This window comes from Mus caroli, chromosome 13, assembly GCF_900094665.2.
Source record: "Mus caroli chromosome 13, CAROLI_EIJ_v1.1, whole genome shotgun sequence".
NCBI classification, from domain to species: Eukaryota; Metazoa; Chordata; class Mammalia; order Rodentia; family Muridae; genus Mus; species Mus caroli.
The window spans coordinates 52142392-52160476 of NC_034582.1; the positions used below are offsets into that span (position 1 = coordinate 52142392).

The 18085-nt window shown below is 42.8% G+C and overlaps 1 protein-coding gene across 7 annotated transcripts in view; it reads left to right on the top strand.

Moving 5' to 3' along the window:
• Smad5 (SMAD family member 5) overlaps positions 1-16660 on the top strand; it is a 33050-nt gene extending 16390 nt beyond the window's left edge. For all 7 annotated transcript variants that reach the window (XM_021180066.2, XM_029468321.1, XM_021180065.2 and 4 more), the window contains 5 exons: positions 1746-1997; positions 2871-2990; positions 7127-7348; positions 10076-10332; positions 11599-16660. In XM_021180066.2, coding sequence (XP_021035725.1) covers positions 1746-1997; positions 2871-2990; positions 7127-7348; positions 10076-10332; positions 11599-11742 — 995 coding nt within the window. In that variant the 3' untranslated portion in view covers positions 11743-16660. The remainder of the gene's footprint in view (positions 1-1745; positions 1998-2870; positions 2991-7126; positions 7349-10075; positions 10333-11598) is intronic.
• The last annotated feature ends 1425 nt before the right edge of the window (positions 16661-18085 follow it).

Below are 18085 nucleotides of genomic sequence, written 5' to 3' on the forward strand. Positions count from 1 at the left end.
TGTGGAGGCTAAAAGACTAGCAGTGACCTGAGTTATTGGTTAACATTAACCATGAACTTCAGAGCTGCTGCTCTATATGTGAGGTGGATCTCAGTTTCTTATGAAGCCCAAGGAGAGCTATAATATGAGGGAATTGAGGAAGAACAAGGCAGATTTAATGGAGGAATATTTTCTGAAAAATTCTCAAGCTAAGCATTTGCTAGCAGTCCATCTAAGAATTGTATCTGTTCCTTCTCACTGTCAGTGTATGATGACAGTGGGCAGTTGAATGGTCTTTCTTTTAGTCCACCTTATCATTCCATATGAAGCACAGCAGTGGTTATGATACATTAACTTTGGAAATGCCTTGCTAGTTGAGCTGATGGATAAATACAACCTTCATGCTTGGCTGCAAGTCTACACCTCTCCTGGGGACGGGGTAGCTTCACTTGGGAGGGCTAGCCTAGTTAGGGCTCCTCCTTGACCAGCTAGGGACAGTCGGTGCCTCTCCTGGTCCTGTGCTAATAAAGGAGGTCGTTTGTGACTCTGGCTGCAGTGAGCACTGAGCACTGGTGGACACGTGTGCTTTCCTAACTCTGGTATTCTCTCGTGTAGAGTTAGAGATGGAGAAAGCACCAACATCCCACAGCAATAAAGTCTATGTTTAATGTTGTAGACAAAGTAGCTAAGCCTTAACTTATACAAGAGTGCACAGAGTGGCATGAGGAAGTGTCACAGAGAGAAAAAGGTAATAAAAGGTATGATGAGCATGAAAGTAAGGCCAGCGAGGTGAGCCAGTATCTGTCTGACTAGAAAGAATTATCTGTTGGCTGAGGTTATGAGTCCTGGAGTTATGATTTTACTATATGTTTATTACCTGTAACCTCAGGCAAGTTAGAGAATCTTTCTGTGATTTAATGTCCTCTTCAGCTGGATAGTTCGGCTATTAATGACCTTACAGAGTTGTCAGGGAGATTCGGTTAGTCAGTGTCTGTTAGTGCTTAAACATGTTCCCCAAGCTAGTTTGAAATGAAGGATCATTATTCTCCACAGAGATCCAATGAGGGAGAGCATATGGGGAGTGGGCAGAGAGGAAGTGTTCACACACACAGCTACTTAGAACTGAAAACTGCGAGAGGCATTCAAATAAACAGTGGAAAGAACCACAGATGAAGTTATACTTCCAGGGCTGATTGTGAAGGAAAGGCCTTGCTGCTTCACTGAGGAGATGTTACCAGTTCAGTTCTCTAAGTGCTAAACATGGGCCCTCTTACCAACTCTGAAAGCGGTCAGCATTGGGTGGGAATGGAGATTTCTCAGGGTTCCACATACTGACCTCAACTCCCTCTGTAATCTTACATCAGTGTAGATCAGTGACTGTCTCTTCCCCTCCTCTCTGCCTCTCTTCACTCCTGGCATCCTCAGGTGACGTCCTCTTGGGCCTGTCAGGTGTTGTTATTTTCAGTATTTGGTACTCTGCCGGCTGGACATGCACAGTTGTTGAATTCTTGTTAGTTGCATTAAGTGCTTATTATGACTGTTTTTCAATGCCTTGTGTGCTACAGATGGAGAGTGCCGTCCTTTATGAACTTCCTGCTTCCAGAGTCCTTCACATGGGCTGAATGCTAAAGGTGTTAGGGTTTGGTTATGACATAAATACAAATCCAGAGTCTGCCCTTCCCAATAGTAAACTTTAATCACCACCCCTTAAAGGTTCCTGACTGGCTGTGACTTGGTTTTCTGATTGATTTTTGTTTTTCTTTCAGTCTTACCTCCAGTGTTAGTGCCTCGTCACAATGAATTCAATCCACAACACAGCCTTCTGGTTCAGTTCAGGAACCTGAGCCACAATGAACCGCACATGCCACAAAACGCCACGTTTCCCGATTCTTTCCACCAGCCCAACAACGCTCCTTTCCCCTTATCTCCTAACAGCCCCTATCCTCCTTCCCCTGCTAGCAGCACATATCCCAACTCCCCAGCAAGCTCTGGACCTGGAAGTCCATTTCAACTCCCAGGTAAGACTTTACTGATAGAAAAAATGATCTCCAAAACTAGGCACTAGTTTTAAGTGCCGGTCTTCTGAGTGAACGATTATGCAAGATCTTGCTGTTGATGATATATTCTTGAGGAATTTATTTTTCAAGTTCCTTTATGTTTAAAAATCTGGAAATTGGGGAATTAAGTCTAAGTTCTTAATTTGCTGTTAAGAGTTATCTCAAAAACAAATGTGAATGTGTCATCTTAGATTTCAGTGCCATATATAACTCTGTCTCAAGATACCTCATATAAACCTTGGGGCAAAAGAGAACTTCTCTTCAGTTTTATACTTGTTGAGAAAAGTAAGTCTACCTGTAACATTTGCAAAAATTCACAACTCTGAGTGTTAGAAGCCCAAAGATTTTTATTAATTTAATAAATAAAATTAATAGATTTTAATGCCCATTTACTAGGGCATGATGGTTCCTGGGGCATTGCAACAGAATGAAATAGCTGTTGCTACTGTTAAAGCAAACTTGGAGTGACACAGCAGTATGTGATGCTGATGGTCCTGTAAAATCACCTGTGCTGTGTGCACTGGGTGATTTGTAGCCTCAGATTGCTGTGCAGTAGCTGCAGTGTCTTTGAACATAGATTAAAGGAAAAAAAACTTGACCTTGGGTTCCACTTTATTGTTAATCCTGGTATCCTGGATTACCAAGGGTCTGTGTTAATCCACGCTTGTAATTGGTCTGCAGGAGAGGCTATGTGTGCTCCTGTCTGCTCTTGAACAGTGTGTGTCGTACATCTGCATGTGCTCAGTAATGAATCCTGCTGATAACCTTGTAACTTAAAAAGAATGAAGACCTCAGTCTTCGAGGAATTAATGTGTCTCATTCTCTTTCTCTCAGCTGACACCCCTCCCCCTGCCTATATGCCACCTGATGATCAGATGGCTCCAGATAATTCCCAGCCTATGGATACAAGCAGTAACATGATTCCTCAGACCATGCCCAGCATATCCAGCAGAGGTGAGAGCAGCGCTCTGTTGTCTCTTGTTGGGATTATGTTTTCTTCTTTTAACATCTTGGCCACTTTTCTTTACTTTTTTGCTGTGCTAGGAATTCAACCCAGGGCCCCATAGTCTAGGTAAATAATCTCCCACTGGGTTTTTCCAACTCTTGCTCACTTGTGAAAGAACCTTGACTATAAAGTTGATGTGAGTTAGGTTAGTGGATTTGGCAACTATATGAAGTTTGGGATCAAAATGTAGAGGTGTTTTGTTTGTTTGGTTTGGTTTTTTAACCTATTTGTTCTTTTTGGTTATTTGTTCTTTGTGAGATTTACATCATGCATCCCGGTCCCACTCGTCCTCCCCTCCTATACCTGCCCTCCCACCCTTCAACATCCCCCACAACAGAGAAAATCATCTCACCCTGGAATCTGTAGTGTGTCCCCCAGTGTACCCTTTGTCCACACTTCTTGACTTCTGATGACTCTTCCATGTGGTGCGAGGCTTCTTTCTCGGAGCCCGACAGCCTTGAGACGAGTGTATATTGTATTTGTCAGGTTCAGTTACTCAGGTGAGCAGTGTCCCCTTGTGTGTACCACCTTTGTCTGCCCGCTCTCCACTGAGGAGCTGCTGTGCGTGTGTAAAAACACACACAACACAACCTGCTCAGAGGCTGCCCCAGGTCTGCGGCTGTAGTGGAGTGGAGATTGTGGCTCTTCGGTTATATTAGGCTGTCAGATGGATTACAGTGCTCAATTTTTCTGTATCCTTGCTTATTCTCTTTTTAACTGTTCTGTCCAAATTGAGAGTGAAAGATTGGAGTCTCTAACAATTAGGATAGAATTATATCTGTTTCTACTTTCAGTTCTTTTGATGTTTGCTTCATTTATTTGAGGGCTGTTGTCAAAATGTTGAGTTCAGTAATAGGGATACATTCAGCGTTGTGCAGCCATTGGCGCTCTCTGCTTCCAGAACTTGTCATCCTCCTATGTAGACTCTGTGCCCATTATGAAGTTCCCAATTTTCCTTCCCCCAGTCCTCATCAGTAGTTACCCATGTCCTGACTGCACTTTTCTGTCTGGGCATCTGATCTAGGTGGCTTATCCAGTACCTATCTGTCCTTCTGCATTTGACTTCTTTTTGTTAGCTTGACCTTGCCAAGGGTAAATATATGTCACAGAATATGTTCAAATAGCACTTCTCATTAGGGCTGACTACATTCTAGTCTATGGCATGGCACCTATGTTTTGTGTGTCCACTTATCTATTTAATTCTTGCCTTCATTCTGCTTTTTGACTGTTGCATGGCAGGCTGTTATTTGAATCTCTTTGTACAGTTCCATCTCCCTGAGTGCTACGTGTATTTGGGAGTAGAATTGCTATTCCATGCTAATCATGTTCAACCTTTGAAACCACCAGACTCCGTACAGCAGCAGAGCAGCAGCAGCAGCACTGTGTTCCCAGTGCACTACATAAGCATTCTAAGTCCCCTCCATCCTTACATCCTCGCCAGCTTGCTCTCTGCTGTTTGTCATTGTCCATGCTCTTCTTGCTCTTAGTTATGCCTGAGAAGTCAGAGTGTATTACATAGGAGGTTTTAGTTGACAAGTAAGAAAGGGTGGTGGTGTTTTTCCCCATAATGCTACTTACCATTGTACATTGGTACATTACCATCTACATTGGTACAAGCTTTTTTTACAAGATCAGATACTAACACTTTAGGTGCTAGGGAGATAAAGTCTGAGTAAAGTCTTGCTGTGCACATATGGGGGATGGGGGCCCGAGTTCAGATTGGCAGCATTCACATAGAAGCCAGGCACACAGCACACCTTTAATCCCCACACTCTTCCAGGGGAACGCAAATGGAGACAGAAGAATCCCAGCAAGTTTGAGAGCCAGCCAGTCAGTCTTCCAAACCAAGTAGCAAACAGCCTAAGAGCCCTGCCTGAAACTGCACTTATTCCTGTAAGGCAGGGTCAGCACTTATTCCTGTAAAGCAAGATCAGCACTTGAGCTGTCCCTGGCATTCACCACAGCACACCACAGACAAAGTAAAAAGATACTGCTATTTACACATTCTAAAGATGAGTGTGTATGAGTGTGTGCTAACTCATACCTAATGGTGAGGAACTAGGTTTTCTGCAGTTGTGGTTTGCTCAGAACTTTACTTAGTTTTTTTTAGTTCATCTTTTTGTCTAAAACAATCTTACAGGTACTGATGAAAATATTTTTAGTTTCCGGAAAAGAATTTTACTTGACTAAGGCTGACTAATAGTGTATTGTAGACCTGTTTCTACAGGGTGTGCTGTTGTTACTGTATTGGGAATTGTGTCCTTCCCAAAGTGTTATGGACCCCCTAAGTCCCGTGGCTGTATTTGGACATGTGAGCTTTTAGGACATAATTGGGTCTAAGTGACACAGGGGTATAGGTCCTCCTGGTGTTGTGGGTATCCTTATAAGGGAGGTCCCTTATTCTTTCTCTGTCCTTGAGCTCAAACCAAGCAAAGGCTGTGCTAGCGAAGAGTTGTCTGCAGCCAGGAAGTGGCCCTTCATTAAACACTGAAGCTACTGCCACCTTGATCCCAGACTCCGTCCCTGACAAAGGACTGTGAGCAGAGCTCTGTTGCTTGCATCACTCCATCAGTGCTTCTTACTAGATCATCCTAAGCCACCTGAGAGAAGTCGGTACCTAGAATGGGTGCCGCTGTAGCACTTTAGAGATATACAATCTGTTCTTTAGCAGGAGAGATTTTTATGCAAGAGATTGGCTGGTTTCTCCTGATTGCTACTAATAATATATAAAAAGAAAGATTAAAGGGGGGGGTGAACTGTTACTTTTAAAGGAACTTAAGATTTAAGAGATTTTTCATTTTCTACGCATTGCAAATACTAATGTGTGTTTGGAGAGACACTCTGAGATTTACGGTTGGGAGTGATTAGTGTGGGTGTGGAGTAGGACCTGATTAGTTCCCTCCGTCAGGAGCAGTGCGTTTGACTTGAGGGCACACAGGTGGATCAGCGTAAGGGAGACTGTTAGACTTTTATAAGGCAGGACATTTTAAGCTGTTGGCTGTAAGCTCAGAAGAGCTGTCCCTGAGGGTGATTGTTTCATCAGGGGCTGAGCCCTCGTGCATGGGTTGATGATGCTTAGAGCACACCGCTACAGGACACTACTTACTGCACTTCAGCTGCGTTATAGTGGAAGAGGCACTTTCCTTGAGATCTTTACTCTGCCTTACCTATGGACCTTAAGAGTTTTGCTGGTGTGGACTAAGACTCTGGGGACTTGGGAGATGGGATTTACGTGAGACGGGGTGGAATAGTAATGGACCTATTGTTAGTCTCTCTGCTTATGTTGAAACCTAGCCCTTGGTATAATGCTACCTAGAGATAAGGCCATTTAAGAGGCTACTAGGCTTAATAAATTCCTGAGATTAGGGTCTTTGAGATACAATTGTCTTTACATGATTAGATACAGAGGCCAGGAAGCTGGCTCCGTGTATAAAAAGAACTTGCTTCGACAAGCCTGACGACCTCATTTCAGATCCCTGGAACCACTATACAAAGAACCGCTGCCTATCTCTGTGTTCGAAGCACTTTTACAGTAAGATGGAAGTGGATGCAGGAGAATTTCCTAAATGTCAAAGGTCAGCTAACCTAGAGTAATGTGGCAAAGCAGAAACAAGAGAGACCCTGACTTGAAAGAAAGTAGAAGGCAAGAACCAACTTCTAAAGGTTGTCCTCTGATCGCTACATCTACATGCACACACCTGCACACTTGCATTCACATGCACACACACACACACACACACACACACACGTGCATACACGCATGCACACTCTACTAGACAGCACATCTGCTGATACCTTGATATCAGAGCCTCTAGAGCAAACTGTGAAAAACAATTGTGGTTTTGCTATTGTTGTTTTGTCTTGAATTTAAGCCTCTCAGTCTGATATTTTATTATAGCTGTGTAGAGTAGGCCAACGTAAGTTGCCTTGGACTCTAAGCCAGGATGTCAGTAAAATTTAAATGAAGTATCTATTTTCTTTGTCACATAATGGTTAGGACATTAGATGGTTAGGATGAACGGTAAATTTACACAGAAGTTGGTGTTTGGGATAATGAGTTATTAAACCTCTCTTCTGTTTTCAGATGTTCAGCCTGTCGCCTATGAGGAGCCCAAACACTGGTGTTCGATTGTCTACTATGAATTAAACAATCGTGTTGGGGAAGCTTTTCATGCATCTTCTACTAGTGTGTTAGTAGATGGATTTACAGATCCTTCAAATAACAAAAGTAGATTCTGCCTGGGATTATTGTCAAATGTTAATCGTAATTCAACTATTGAAAACACTAGGCGGCATATTGGAAAAGGTAATCTTGTCGTTTCTTTTCATTTGGTTGAATTAAATCATGTTTTTGTACCGGCTGGGTACAATTCATTGACCCATCCAAAAAGTCTTAAGGCATGGCATTTACCTCAAGTTGCAAATATTAAAGAATGTGATTAAATAAAGATACAACTAGTCTTCTCTTTTTTATCCTGCTTAAGTTTTGTTTCTAGTACTAAAGATCTGAAATCCTATTGTTCATTTCTTCTTGAGTATTTACCCTAACAATTAGGACAAATTAAGTTAGGGCCTAATTGGAATATAAGGGATAGAAATTTACCTTGTTCACAGCAGTATCCGCAGTAACTAGTACATTGCATGCCTTGTTCTCTGTCTGTCTGTCTCTCTTTCTTTCTTTCTTTTACTCTCTGAATGTATACATATGTATGTATATATGTGTACATATATGTGTATATATATGTATATAAAATCTTGGGGAAAATATGTGCATGTTAATGAGGGATTAGAAATGTAAAATTATTGCACTTGGAGTGTTTGCTCCTGTAAGATTAGCACAGTATGGAGACAGTGGAGTTTGGGGTGGAAAGTAGAGTATGGATATCCAGAGACCTCATGCGTCAGAGTTTCCTTATAAACCAACATGGATCTTGGTTGGTTGCACTCTGCATACTTCATGGGATGCAGTGTTACACCTCAGAGGGTCCGCCTCTGTAGGGTCCGCTGCATGTCCCAGGAGCAGGAGCGGCTTGGCTTGTGTAGCCTGCTGTTCTGTGCTCCTTTGATTTACATCTTAGTCGGAAATAGTAGCAATGGCAGATAACAATAATTGTGGTAGGTTTTCTTATAGATGAGAGTCAGAAAAATAATCTGAAGCCAGGTGCAGTGGCTTACACATGTAATCCCAGCACTAGGGAGACTAAGGCAAGTAGGTCCCAAGTTCAAGGCCAGCCTGGGCTACATAGCAAGACATTCGTAATTCAAACAAACAAAAACACCCCAAACAAACAACAAAACAATGTGAACAGTTTTTATTGATTTTGTTGTCAACTTGTCCTAACCTTTTTTGTGAACTGTGTCTCCTGTATATGTTTCTCTGTCAGTTCCTCTACAGTGAGATCATTTAAGGGACATCTCTTTGGATCAGTTTTCAATTACTTACCAGTGTTCCCACTCCAGAGTCCATTTCTGTTTACTCAGAAGCAAGCCACATTTTTTAAATACCATATGCTGACACAATTCTGTGACTTCTGTTTGAACAGAGATTTACATTTATGGAGATCCTGCTAAAGTAGGCATTTTGTGTGAACACAGACAATAATGGAAACGTGTCCATTGAGGGCAGTCAGTGTTCTTTCTTGTCTAGAATATGGCGGTTGGCAGCATGCTGACTGTGAGTGAAGCAAGACTGTATGCTTCTGAGCAATAGACTGTGACACCCGTTTCCTTTATAAAAAACAAGCAAGCAAACACAAAAACAGCAAATCCTCCTATCCCCAGAAGCACACAAATATATTCTACAGAAGTGTATATGTAACTATCTTAGTTACGGTTCTATTTCTGTCAACAGACGCCATGACCAAGGCAGCTCTTACAAGGACATCATTTTATTGGGACTGGCTTACAGGTTCAGAGGTTCAGTCCATTATCATCAAAGCGGGAGCATGGTAGAGTCCAAGCAGACATGGGGCTGGAGGAGCTGAGAGTTCTTTATCTTCATCCAAAGGAAGCCAGTCCTCAGGCAGTGGGTCTCAAAGCCACTCCCACAATGACACATTCCCTCCAACAAGGCCACATCTCCTAATAGTGCCACTCCCTGAGCCAAGCATATTCAAACCACCACAGTAACTCAATATGTGCTGCATTTAAAGGATAGACACCAAATTTGTAGCACTGTCTACCTGTGGGGAAGAAAATTTTGCGGTAATTCTTAGATATATTGGAAAAGTATTTTCTGAGTCAGCTTTTTAGTAATAAAGCTTAAATTTTACTATTAGAACTGGTTTCTCGTAAGTATATTTCTAGAAAACTTTAAAAAGTTATATTATTTTGTGTGTATAGGTATTTTCCCTACAGGTATGTCTGAGTGTTGCATGCATACAGTGCCTTTAGAGGCCAAAAGAGGGGCATCTCCTGGGACTGGAGTGAGATGGTTGTGAGCCTCCATGTGGGTGCTGGCAATCCAATATGGGTCCTCTTCAAGAACAGCCAGTGCTCTTAACTTTTGAGCCATTGTTCAACTTTCATTTACAAACAAACAAACAAAACCAGAAGGAAAGAGAGAAGGCTTTTAAAAGCAAAGGAAGATGAGCCTGCTATCTTAAAACTTTCTGTAATCTGGCATTACATATGTGTGCGTCTGGGTTTCTGTGGGTAATGATTAAAATGCTGTGGTCTTCTTCGTTAGCAAAAAGGGTGGAAAACATCACTAAATAACATTTATGATGACTTTTTTGAAAGTATTCATAAAAAGAAATGTTAAAGAGCATCTTTTCCTTTCTTGAGAAACAAACGGTGGTGAGAAAAGGGAACACAAACCCTGGGGTCAGGCAGGTTACAAACCTGCCAACTCCAGCTGGAGGCTTGGCCTCTTGAGGCCTCTAGAGTTGTGGGGGTAATCTCTGGCTGCTGAAGGCCATCTAGTGGTGGTTGTTATCTGAGCATTGCTGGAGTTTGCTGTGCATCCTGGGTGCTTTGGTGGTGTCTCACAGCGGTTTGCTAAGCCATCTCTCTTGTTGCCTGTCTCTTTAAGGTGTTCATCTATACTACGTTGGTGGGGAGGTGTACGCCGAGTGTCTTAGTGACAGCAGCATCTTTGTTCAGAGTAGGAACTGCAACTTTCACCATGGCTTCCATCCCACCACCGTCTGTAAGATCCCCAGCAGCTGCAGCCTCAAGATTTTTAACAATCAGGAGTTTGCTCAGCTTCTGGCTCAGTCAGTCAACCACGGATTCGAGGCTGTGTATGAGCTCACCAAGATGTGTACCATTAGAATGAGCTTTGTCAAGGTGAGTAGCTACGGTGTAGAATGTGACTTCAGTCATTGTAAGTGTGTATGCATTATAAGGAATTATTAAATGAAGTTAAGCAGTGTTTTTGACTCAGTTTCATACATGTGAGTGAAATTTTTGAATTTATCCCTTTAACCATATGATTCATTTTGTAATCTACACATAAGATCAAAGATTAATTTTAATAATGGGTAGAGGTTTGATTTATAACGTATTTCATCTAATAGACTAAATGATTAGAAAGTATTTCATATTAACATTGCATTTTGGCTGGCTCAGATTCCCCTGCAGTGATGGGGGACATTTATAGCACTTTATCACTTTACTTGTGTCTCAGGCCTGTGGCAAAGGATTTATAAGGCCTGTCACTCTCATGGCCTGATCTCACAATCGGTATAAAGATTGTGCCTCATTAACAAAATGCTGAGAGACTCAGCGTGGTGAGTTTCAGCAGTTGGAAGTGCTCCCTCCTGGGTCAGGAAGAGCAGAAGTAGGCTTGTGTTTTGTTTTGTTTTTTTATTTTGGCATGGAAGCCCAGTCCACACTTTCCTTGCTGTTTATCAGAGGCCTGAATTTACTTTCTCTCTCCCTTTTGAAGTGTGTGTGTGTTTTGTTTTTTTATTGTCCAGTTCCCCTGCTGCCCCATTTCTCTTTCCTCCATCCCCCTAGTTTCCCTGGAGCAGAGCTACTATAATCAGCAAGACAGAAAACTTGATAAATCAAGAAAATGAAAGTGAAACCAAAAGAACCAAAAAACCCCCACATTTTTCAGTTTTTTATCCAAAGCTTACTTTATCTGGTTAATTTCTCACCTTTAGGGATAAGGGCTTGATGTGATTCTGGCATACAGTGAACTACATGATATGGGTTGGTCAGTGTCCATACTCTCTCATCAGATACAAACACTCAGGGACAGGAGCTCCCCAAGTCTGCCCCATGAGGGCGTGGGCTTTATTTACTCAGTGAGAATATGTATCACAGCACGGCATGATTTAGCTGTGAAGGGTCATAGGCTGGAGTTTTTGTAACAGTTAAACATGTTCTTAGTCCTATGGGTCTGTGTCTGAGAAATTCTGTTATTTGTTGAAGTGTTGAATACTGCAGATGTGTCTTTTAATACCATGTGAGTGCTTACTGGTTTTCTGTAGTTGTTTAGTTTAAGTAAGTCTTATGTGTTTCTACAGTTAAGCTTTTTATTGCTAAAGTTAGTGTCGACTGTTGACTGTTCAAGAGGGATTTGCTTTGCTGTCTGTTCATTTCCAGGGTTGGGGAGCGGAGTACCACCGACAGGATGTCACCAGTACTCCGTGCTGGATTGAGATTCACCTCCACGGGCCTCTGCAGTGGCTGGATAAAGTCCTTACTCAGATGGGCTCTCCGCTGAACCCCATTTCTTCTGTTTCATAGTGCAGAAGTATTCTTTTCAACTATATTTTTAGTGGACTTGTTTTAATTTTAGAGGAATTTCCAGTACAGATGCTGTGAGCTGACATGGAAAACAGATATTATTTTTTCTACGTAATTGTGACCAACACATTTGTATTTTATGATGATATTACATTTGTTTGTATTCGTGTTCATTGTGATTAACTTTCAAAAGTATTGTAAACGATGTAGAGTATTTTGCCCCTGTTGAAATGTTTAGTATTGATCTTAAACTGGAACGTACTTTTGCTTATTGTCCCAACAGTTTTTTAATTTGTTAATTTTTTTTTTACAAAGTAGTTCATCACATAATGAAATTTTATCCTGTAAGAGAACATATATTGTGGAAAGCAGTAGACGATATTCCTCTGGGAATTTCTTTGCCTACCACCTTTGAAAAAGCATACATTGTTTGCAAAACCTCAAAGTAGGGCTTGCTTAAAGGAAACTGTTGAATCTTATTTGAAGGACACTGCAGTCCTAACGTGTTCAGTGAAAGCAAGGTGGTAGATTTCTGGACGTCATATATTTACATTTAATATAGGTAATATTCATCAGTGTAATGTGACTTCATGCCATATATCTTTTGTAAAACAATTCCTTTTAAAAAATTTCAAGTATTTGTCATTTACTCAAATTTGTCATAAGTCCTACTTAACAGCTAGTTACTGTGTGCTCTGTGGCCTTGTTCAGCATTGTTTGCTGCTTTGGGCCAATGATTCAAGAACTCTAATTTTCCTGTGCATTAATCTTTTCATTTTGCACTTTTTTGGGTGACTGTCTTAGTGTAGCCTCTGGTAAAATACTGTCGGGTGACCTGGTCTTAGAGCTCCTCCTTGCTGCCTTGGCACTCCTTTGTGCAACACGACCACTTAGAGATGACAGCTATGAGCTGTGCTGCTTTTTCTAGCCTTTAGTTTCCAATTTAGTTTATAATGTTGTTCTTCTATAGCTCCAGCTGAGGCGCCTGTTAGTCCCCTACAGTGTTCTGAGCGTAGTGACACTGAAAGGTTATGTATGCGTGAATACCTTTGCTCCTTACCAGACTTGTCATACAAGGCCTCGTGCAGCGTAGCCAGCAGAGGCTCTTTGGCTGGCTCAAGAGTGAGGCTGTTGGTGTAAATGAATCACAATAGGGATTGGGATAGTTCACGTCATATGTCATATAGCAAGACAGTGTAGAGTGTAGGCTTGTCTCTCTGCATCAACGCTCTGCCTTTTTCTTTTTATCCTTTTAGAACCTACATGGACACTAATCTCCACAACACTGTTGGATGTGAACACTCTTAAGACACCCATCTAGTTCACTGTGCCTTGTCCTTAGGACTCTTAACCACTTTCTAGGGAGCAGTTATGGCCTGAGATGGACAGTCATGGCCTGAGAATGAAGACACTACTTCGATAAAGAAAAAAGCCTCATTTGCCTATCAGAGTGAGAAAGTTTATTTTCTGGTGCCTTTTGAAAATATACAGAGCCACTTAGTTCTTCTGCTGAAAATGTTATTTTGGTTTGACTTTTTAGAGTGCCCTTCCTGCCTTTATGAGGAAAACAGCTTTTTTTTGGGGGGGGGGGGGATTCCTTTTGTTTTCTGTGTCGTTATTTATTGCCTTTCAGAGTACAACCATTGGGTGGCTTTGCTCCTTCAGAGAGGGTTCCTTGATGGCCTTCAGTAGACTGAGCTGTAGACATAAGTATTCCATAGCAAGAGTGTGTCAGCTCCATGAGAGAGATGTCCGCTTTATAGCCGAGTGCAGAAACCGTTCACTGTTCCTTTACTTGGCAGCCTTTAAGAACAGGTTTGTAAGAACGTGTCTTGAGTTGAGTGAGTGTATGTCTGTGAGCTCTGCTGAAGTCTGGAAACAAGGGCCTTGCCTGCTCCTTTTTCCAGCAGTGTTGTCTCTCCACAGTCTTCATGTCACAGGCCTCGGGCTTGCAGAGTCCTGTGTGGCCTGCCATCTGTACAGTGGCAGGACTGAAGCTCTGAGCTGTTCCGAGGTTCATGGAGAAATCCCAGCCTGCTCTGTGGTCAGTAAATGGAGACTGTGTAGTCTACCTGCTCCTGTACTGTCTAAGGGTATACATACGTCTGTGGGTAGGCAGTACTCAGTGAGATGAAGACAGCAAGTGTGCACTGAACCACAGAGGGCAAGGAGTAGGGCCTCCGAAGAAGCCACCAGACCAGTCCAGTGTCAGTCTCTGTCTGAGATGGCTCTGATGGGGCCCAGACTGGCCCTGAGCATGCTGAGTTGCTGAGGGTGGTCTTCAGTTCTCTACCCTCTGAAGTGCTAGGATGACAGACATCCGCCATCATACCCAGCTTCTGTGATGCTAAGGATCAGCCTCAGACTTCAGGCGTGTTAGGCAAGTACTCTGCCAAGTATTTAGTATACAAAATACATTAGTATCTGCCAGGGAAGAAAGAATTGCAAATAATAGAGATTGCCATCAGTTTGATAAATGTTGTAAATGGAAGAATCAAAATCTCAGCCATGGATTACAGCAACAAGATGCTGCCTAGGAAAAGCAGGACCAAGAGGTACATTTGACTAGTAAACCTTCAGCATCGCGTGATGACCTTGCTGATGTCACTCAACTGAACTTAAGGGCTGTAAGTAGGCATGCTGTGGGCCTTCCAGAACTAGAGAAAATTGGAGGAGGAAGTCAGTTCTAAAGTAGCAAAAGCTGGGTAATGGTGGCACATGCCTTTGATTCTAGCACTCGGGAGGCAGGGGCTAGCCTAGTCTACAGAGCAACTTCTACACAGAGAAACTGTCTTGGAGGAAGAAAAAAAAGAGAAAAGTGAAAGAGCAAACAAATAGAACAGAGTAGGAATCCATGTCCCCTTTTTTCTATGTTTCATGGTTGCATGTGTAAGAAAAGTAGTCATAGATGTGGCTAAGTTTCTAAGATGAAACCAGTAGTAAGATTGCTAAATATGACACTTCAGCAGGCTACACTAATAATGCAGAGAGGAAATGGGCCACTTTAATACCATCTGCAAGTTAGACACCCTGTGGGGGTGTGAATGACAGTAACATTGCAATATGAAATGAACTGTGCAAGTAACACTTGGGGTTACCTCACAGTCTCCCTATGCCTGAGAGGACTGTGGGAAACATTTCCATCCCCTGCCAGTATTGTCATTGGGAGGACAGAGTAGATGAAGAAGTGAAGTCTTACTGGTCCAGGGCACTCCTGTCAGCCATGTCATTTGTACTTCTGCCACAGAGCACCAAGAGGCTTGGCTCAGTATCCTCAAACCTTGTCTGGTCACTTCCCTGGCAGCACTTGGGTCCCTGTCACTCACTGGTCTCTTAAAAGTCCTGTCTCTTTGCTTCCTGAAGATTCTCCAAAAAATTACTATTTTTTATTTCTTTTTTAAAAGTCTTTGTTATTTTGTTTTGGGATACAGTCTCTTTGTACAGTCCTGGCTGGCCTGGAAATTACTATGTAGGCCAGCCTCAAACTTGAAGTAATTCCCTCCAACTCCCTCTGGAGTTCTGGGATTACAGGCATGCACTACGGAGTACAGTGAGCTCTGATGGCTTTTAAAATTCAGCCCCTTTGAGGGTTTGGTTTTAGATCCATTAGCTTTGTCTGAACCCGTCTTTGTCCGGCCGAGTAAATCCTCTGCTATCTGGGGTCTCGGTAGAAATGTGTTCTCAGTATACATACGGCTAAACATTGGTTGTTTATAGGTGGCCTCAGATATTTGGTAGAGCATCTTTTTTGAAAGTAATCTCCAGCTAGGTGGGTATTTCTCTCACAGCAGTAGGATTTTCCCTTTAGGAAATACCAGTTCTTCATCTTTCTTGTGAAAATAATGTATTTATGGGGAGTGAAGATTAAGGCGTTGTTTCTACACTAACAAAATTCTATTTGATGGACAACTTGAACAGTTCTGTGGACTTGGGTGGGTTCTAGTATGCTAAAAAGGATAACAGTATTTATTAGTATCTGTCATCCGGCCTTGCTCATCTCCCTGTCTAGGGCTGTAGGTCAGTGCTCGAGCACTTAGCAGGCATCGAGTCTAGTGTTCAGTGCCTAGCACTGCACAGAACTCAGGATATACCTGTACTGAAACTGAAGTGACCACCTACAGCCGGGTCGTATGCCAGAACCACAGAAAGGAGATTCACAGTGATGTGTTTAAAGCATTGGGCTGGTGATGGTTGCTGTGTAGTAATGACCTCTTCCTCAGCACAGAGTCCTGGAGCAGGCTGTCCTCAGAAGAGGGAAAGGACTGGTGTGCTCCTTGTGCAGGTAACTTAGTGTATAAGTCAATAAGTAGCTATCCTTTAAGGATTTGTTTGAAGTTGCTCTTTGTAAAAAGTTGAGAATTTTGTGTGTGTGCAGTTGGGCACATGCTTGCCCTTCCCCCACCCGCCATAGTCCTGCCTCTTGCTGTGAACCTGTGTCAGCTACAACACTCCAGCTAGGTCCGAGCTCTTTTGAGAGAAGGTCTCTTGAGCACCATTCTCAGAGAGGAGCTGAAGCATGGGGAGCCTTAGGACGGTCAGGCAATGCACTCTTTACCACGGCTGGCTAAGGCTGCAGCTTGACTGTCCTTACCTAAATCAGGTAAGAATGTGATTACAGAGCGAGTGCTTGTGTTCCCCGGCCTGCCTTCTCCGAGGAAGATGCTTCATTCGAGGATGATGCAGAGCAGACGGATGGCTGCACTGTAGGTCTGCCTCCTTCTGCGTATGGGTTCTGCTGCTGCTTACGGCATAGGAAACTACACTAGCAGCGTGCTTCAATTCTGCCATCTTTTGATACTTATAAAAATGTATTAGGTTTTACTGTATTGTGCTCTCAAAGCCATAACTCTTAAGAAATTTGTTTTTTTTGCATATTGTTTGCTAATACTTTGTTTTAATAAACCTCAAAATCTGCTTACAGTGTCTTTGTTTATTTTCTTGTACTTTGCCTGCCCCCGTGGTTCACATAGTGGTGATCTGAGGAGGCGAGACTGAGCCAGAGCTGTCAGTGCTGTTGGCAGGAGGTGTGTGGACCATGCATGCACGCCTCCCAGTGCATGGGAGCTCTGCTCGGAAAGACCCGGTTCCATTTCTATGGTGCTTGCTAGCCCTTTTGTGTGTTTTGTGTTGACAAAAGACTGAGGCCCATTCTGGGGAGTTTTAGTTTAATCACTAGCTCTTTTCTGGACCTCACTTGTAAGAGAGGGGGCTTGCTTAGCAAGCTGGCTACACCCTGTAGTGTAGAGTGTGCCAGACAATACTTAAATTCTGGGCCTCATGGCTCTGTTCTCTTAGGAGGGGTGCTTAACCACTCTGAGCCTCAGTTTTTGCATTTATAAAATAAAGATCTCCTTCATAGGAAAACAAAATGAAACATTACAAAGAAAGTATCCAGATTATTGTTTGGCACAAAATAACTGGTTAAAATTATCTATTAAATTTTTTTAACTTTGATGTAAGGCCATTATTTCTAATACTATCTGACCTTGACTGAGGTTGGTACACTGTTGGTAGATGGTCAACTCTTTTTTTAAGTTCTTTATTTTGAGTATCCGTGTGTATTGGCTGTCATGTCATGTTGTGCCTGTCTAGGTCAGATAAGGCCTCGAGGTTCTTTTTACCATAGGGATGCCAGGGATCCGGCTCAGGTCTCCCTCTGGCCCAGCTAAGCTGTTCTTTCTCCTTTTCTCCACTTTTTTTTTTCCTGGTAACTGAAGCCAGGCTAGCTTCTGTGATCTCCCTCCAGTGCGCACCTCCCCTGGCTGACATACTCCACACTGAACCGGTGCAGGTCTGTCTTGCTAAGGTGTATAGACAGGCACCGTGGCCAGAAGGAGAAAATTTCAGAGTAAATTCCTTGTACCTGGAGAAGGAATTTTTAAAAACACAGTATTCTTTAGAGGAATTTCTGCAAACCAGACCTTAGTGTTTTGGAAGGCATTTGGTGAGTTGTTCTGTGGCAGTCTCTCTTATTTGAGCCAGAGTCTCATGCAGTAATATAGCCAAGAGTGACCCTGAGTTCTGCACCTCCTGCCCCTGGCTTCTTAGTGCTGGGATCTCAGGAATGGCCTTCCAGGCTTCTGAGTGCTGGATCACAGGAACTGCCTACCAGGCTGCGCCCGCCCACCCATCAAAACCCAGGCCTTGTGCATGTTAGACAGGCGCTGCCCCCAGAGGAGCAGTCTTAATCTCTACCCCTTCTTCATTCAAGAAACTTTACACATCTCTTTTTAAGGATTGATTTGCACGAGGTAAATTCCGAGAACTAACAGCACAGAAAAGCGTATGCTAAAGCTCCCAGTAGCCGTGTGCTCATCTAATCTGCTCAGGTGCTCACTCACTG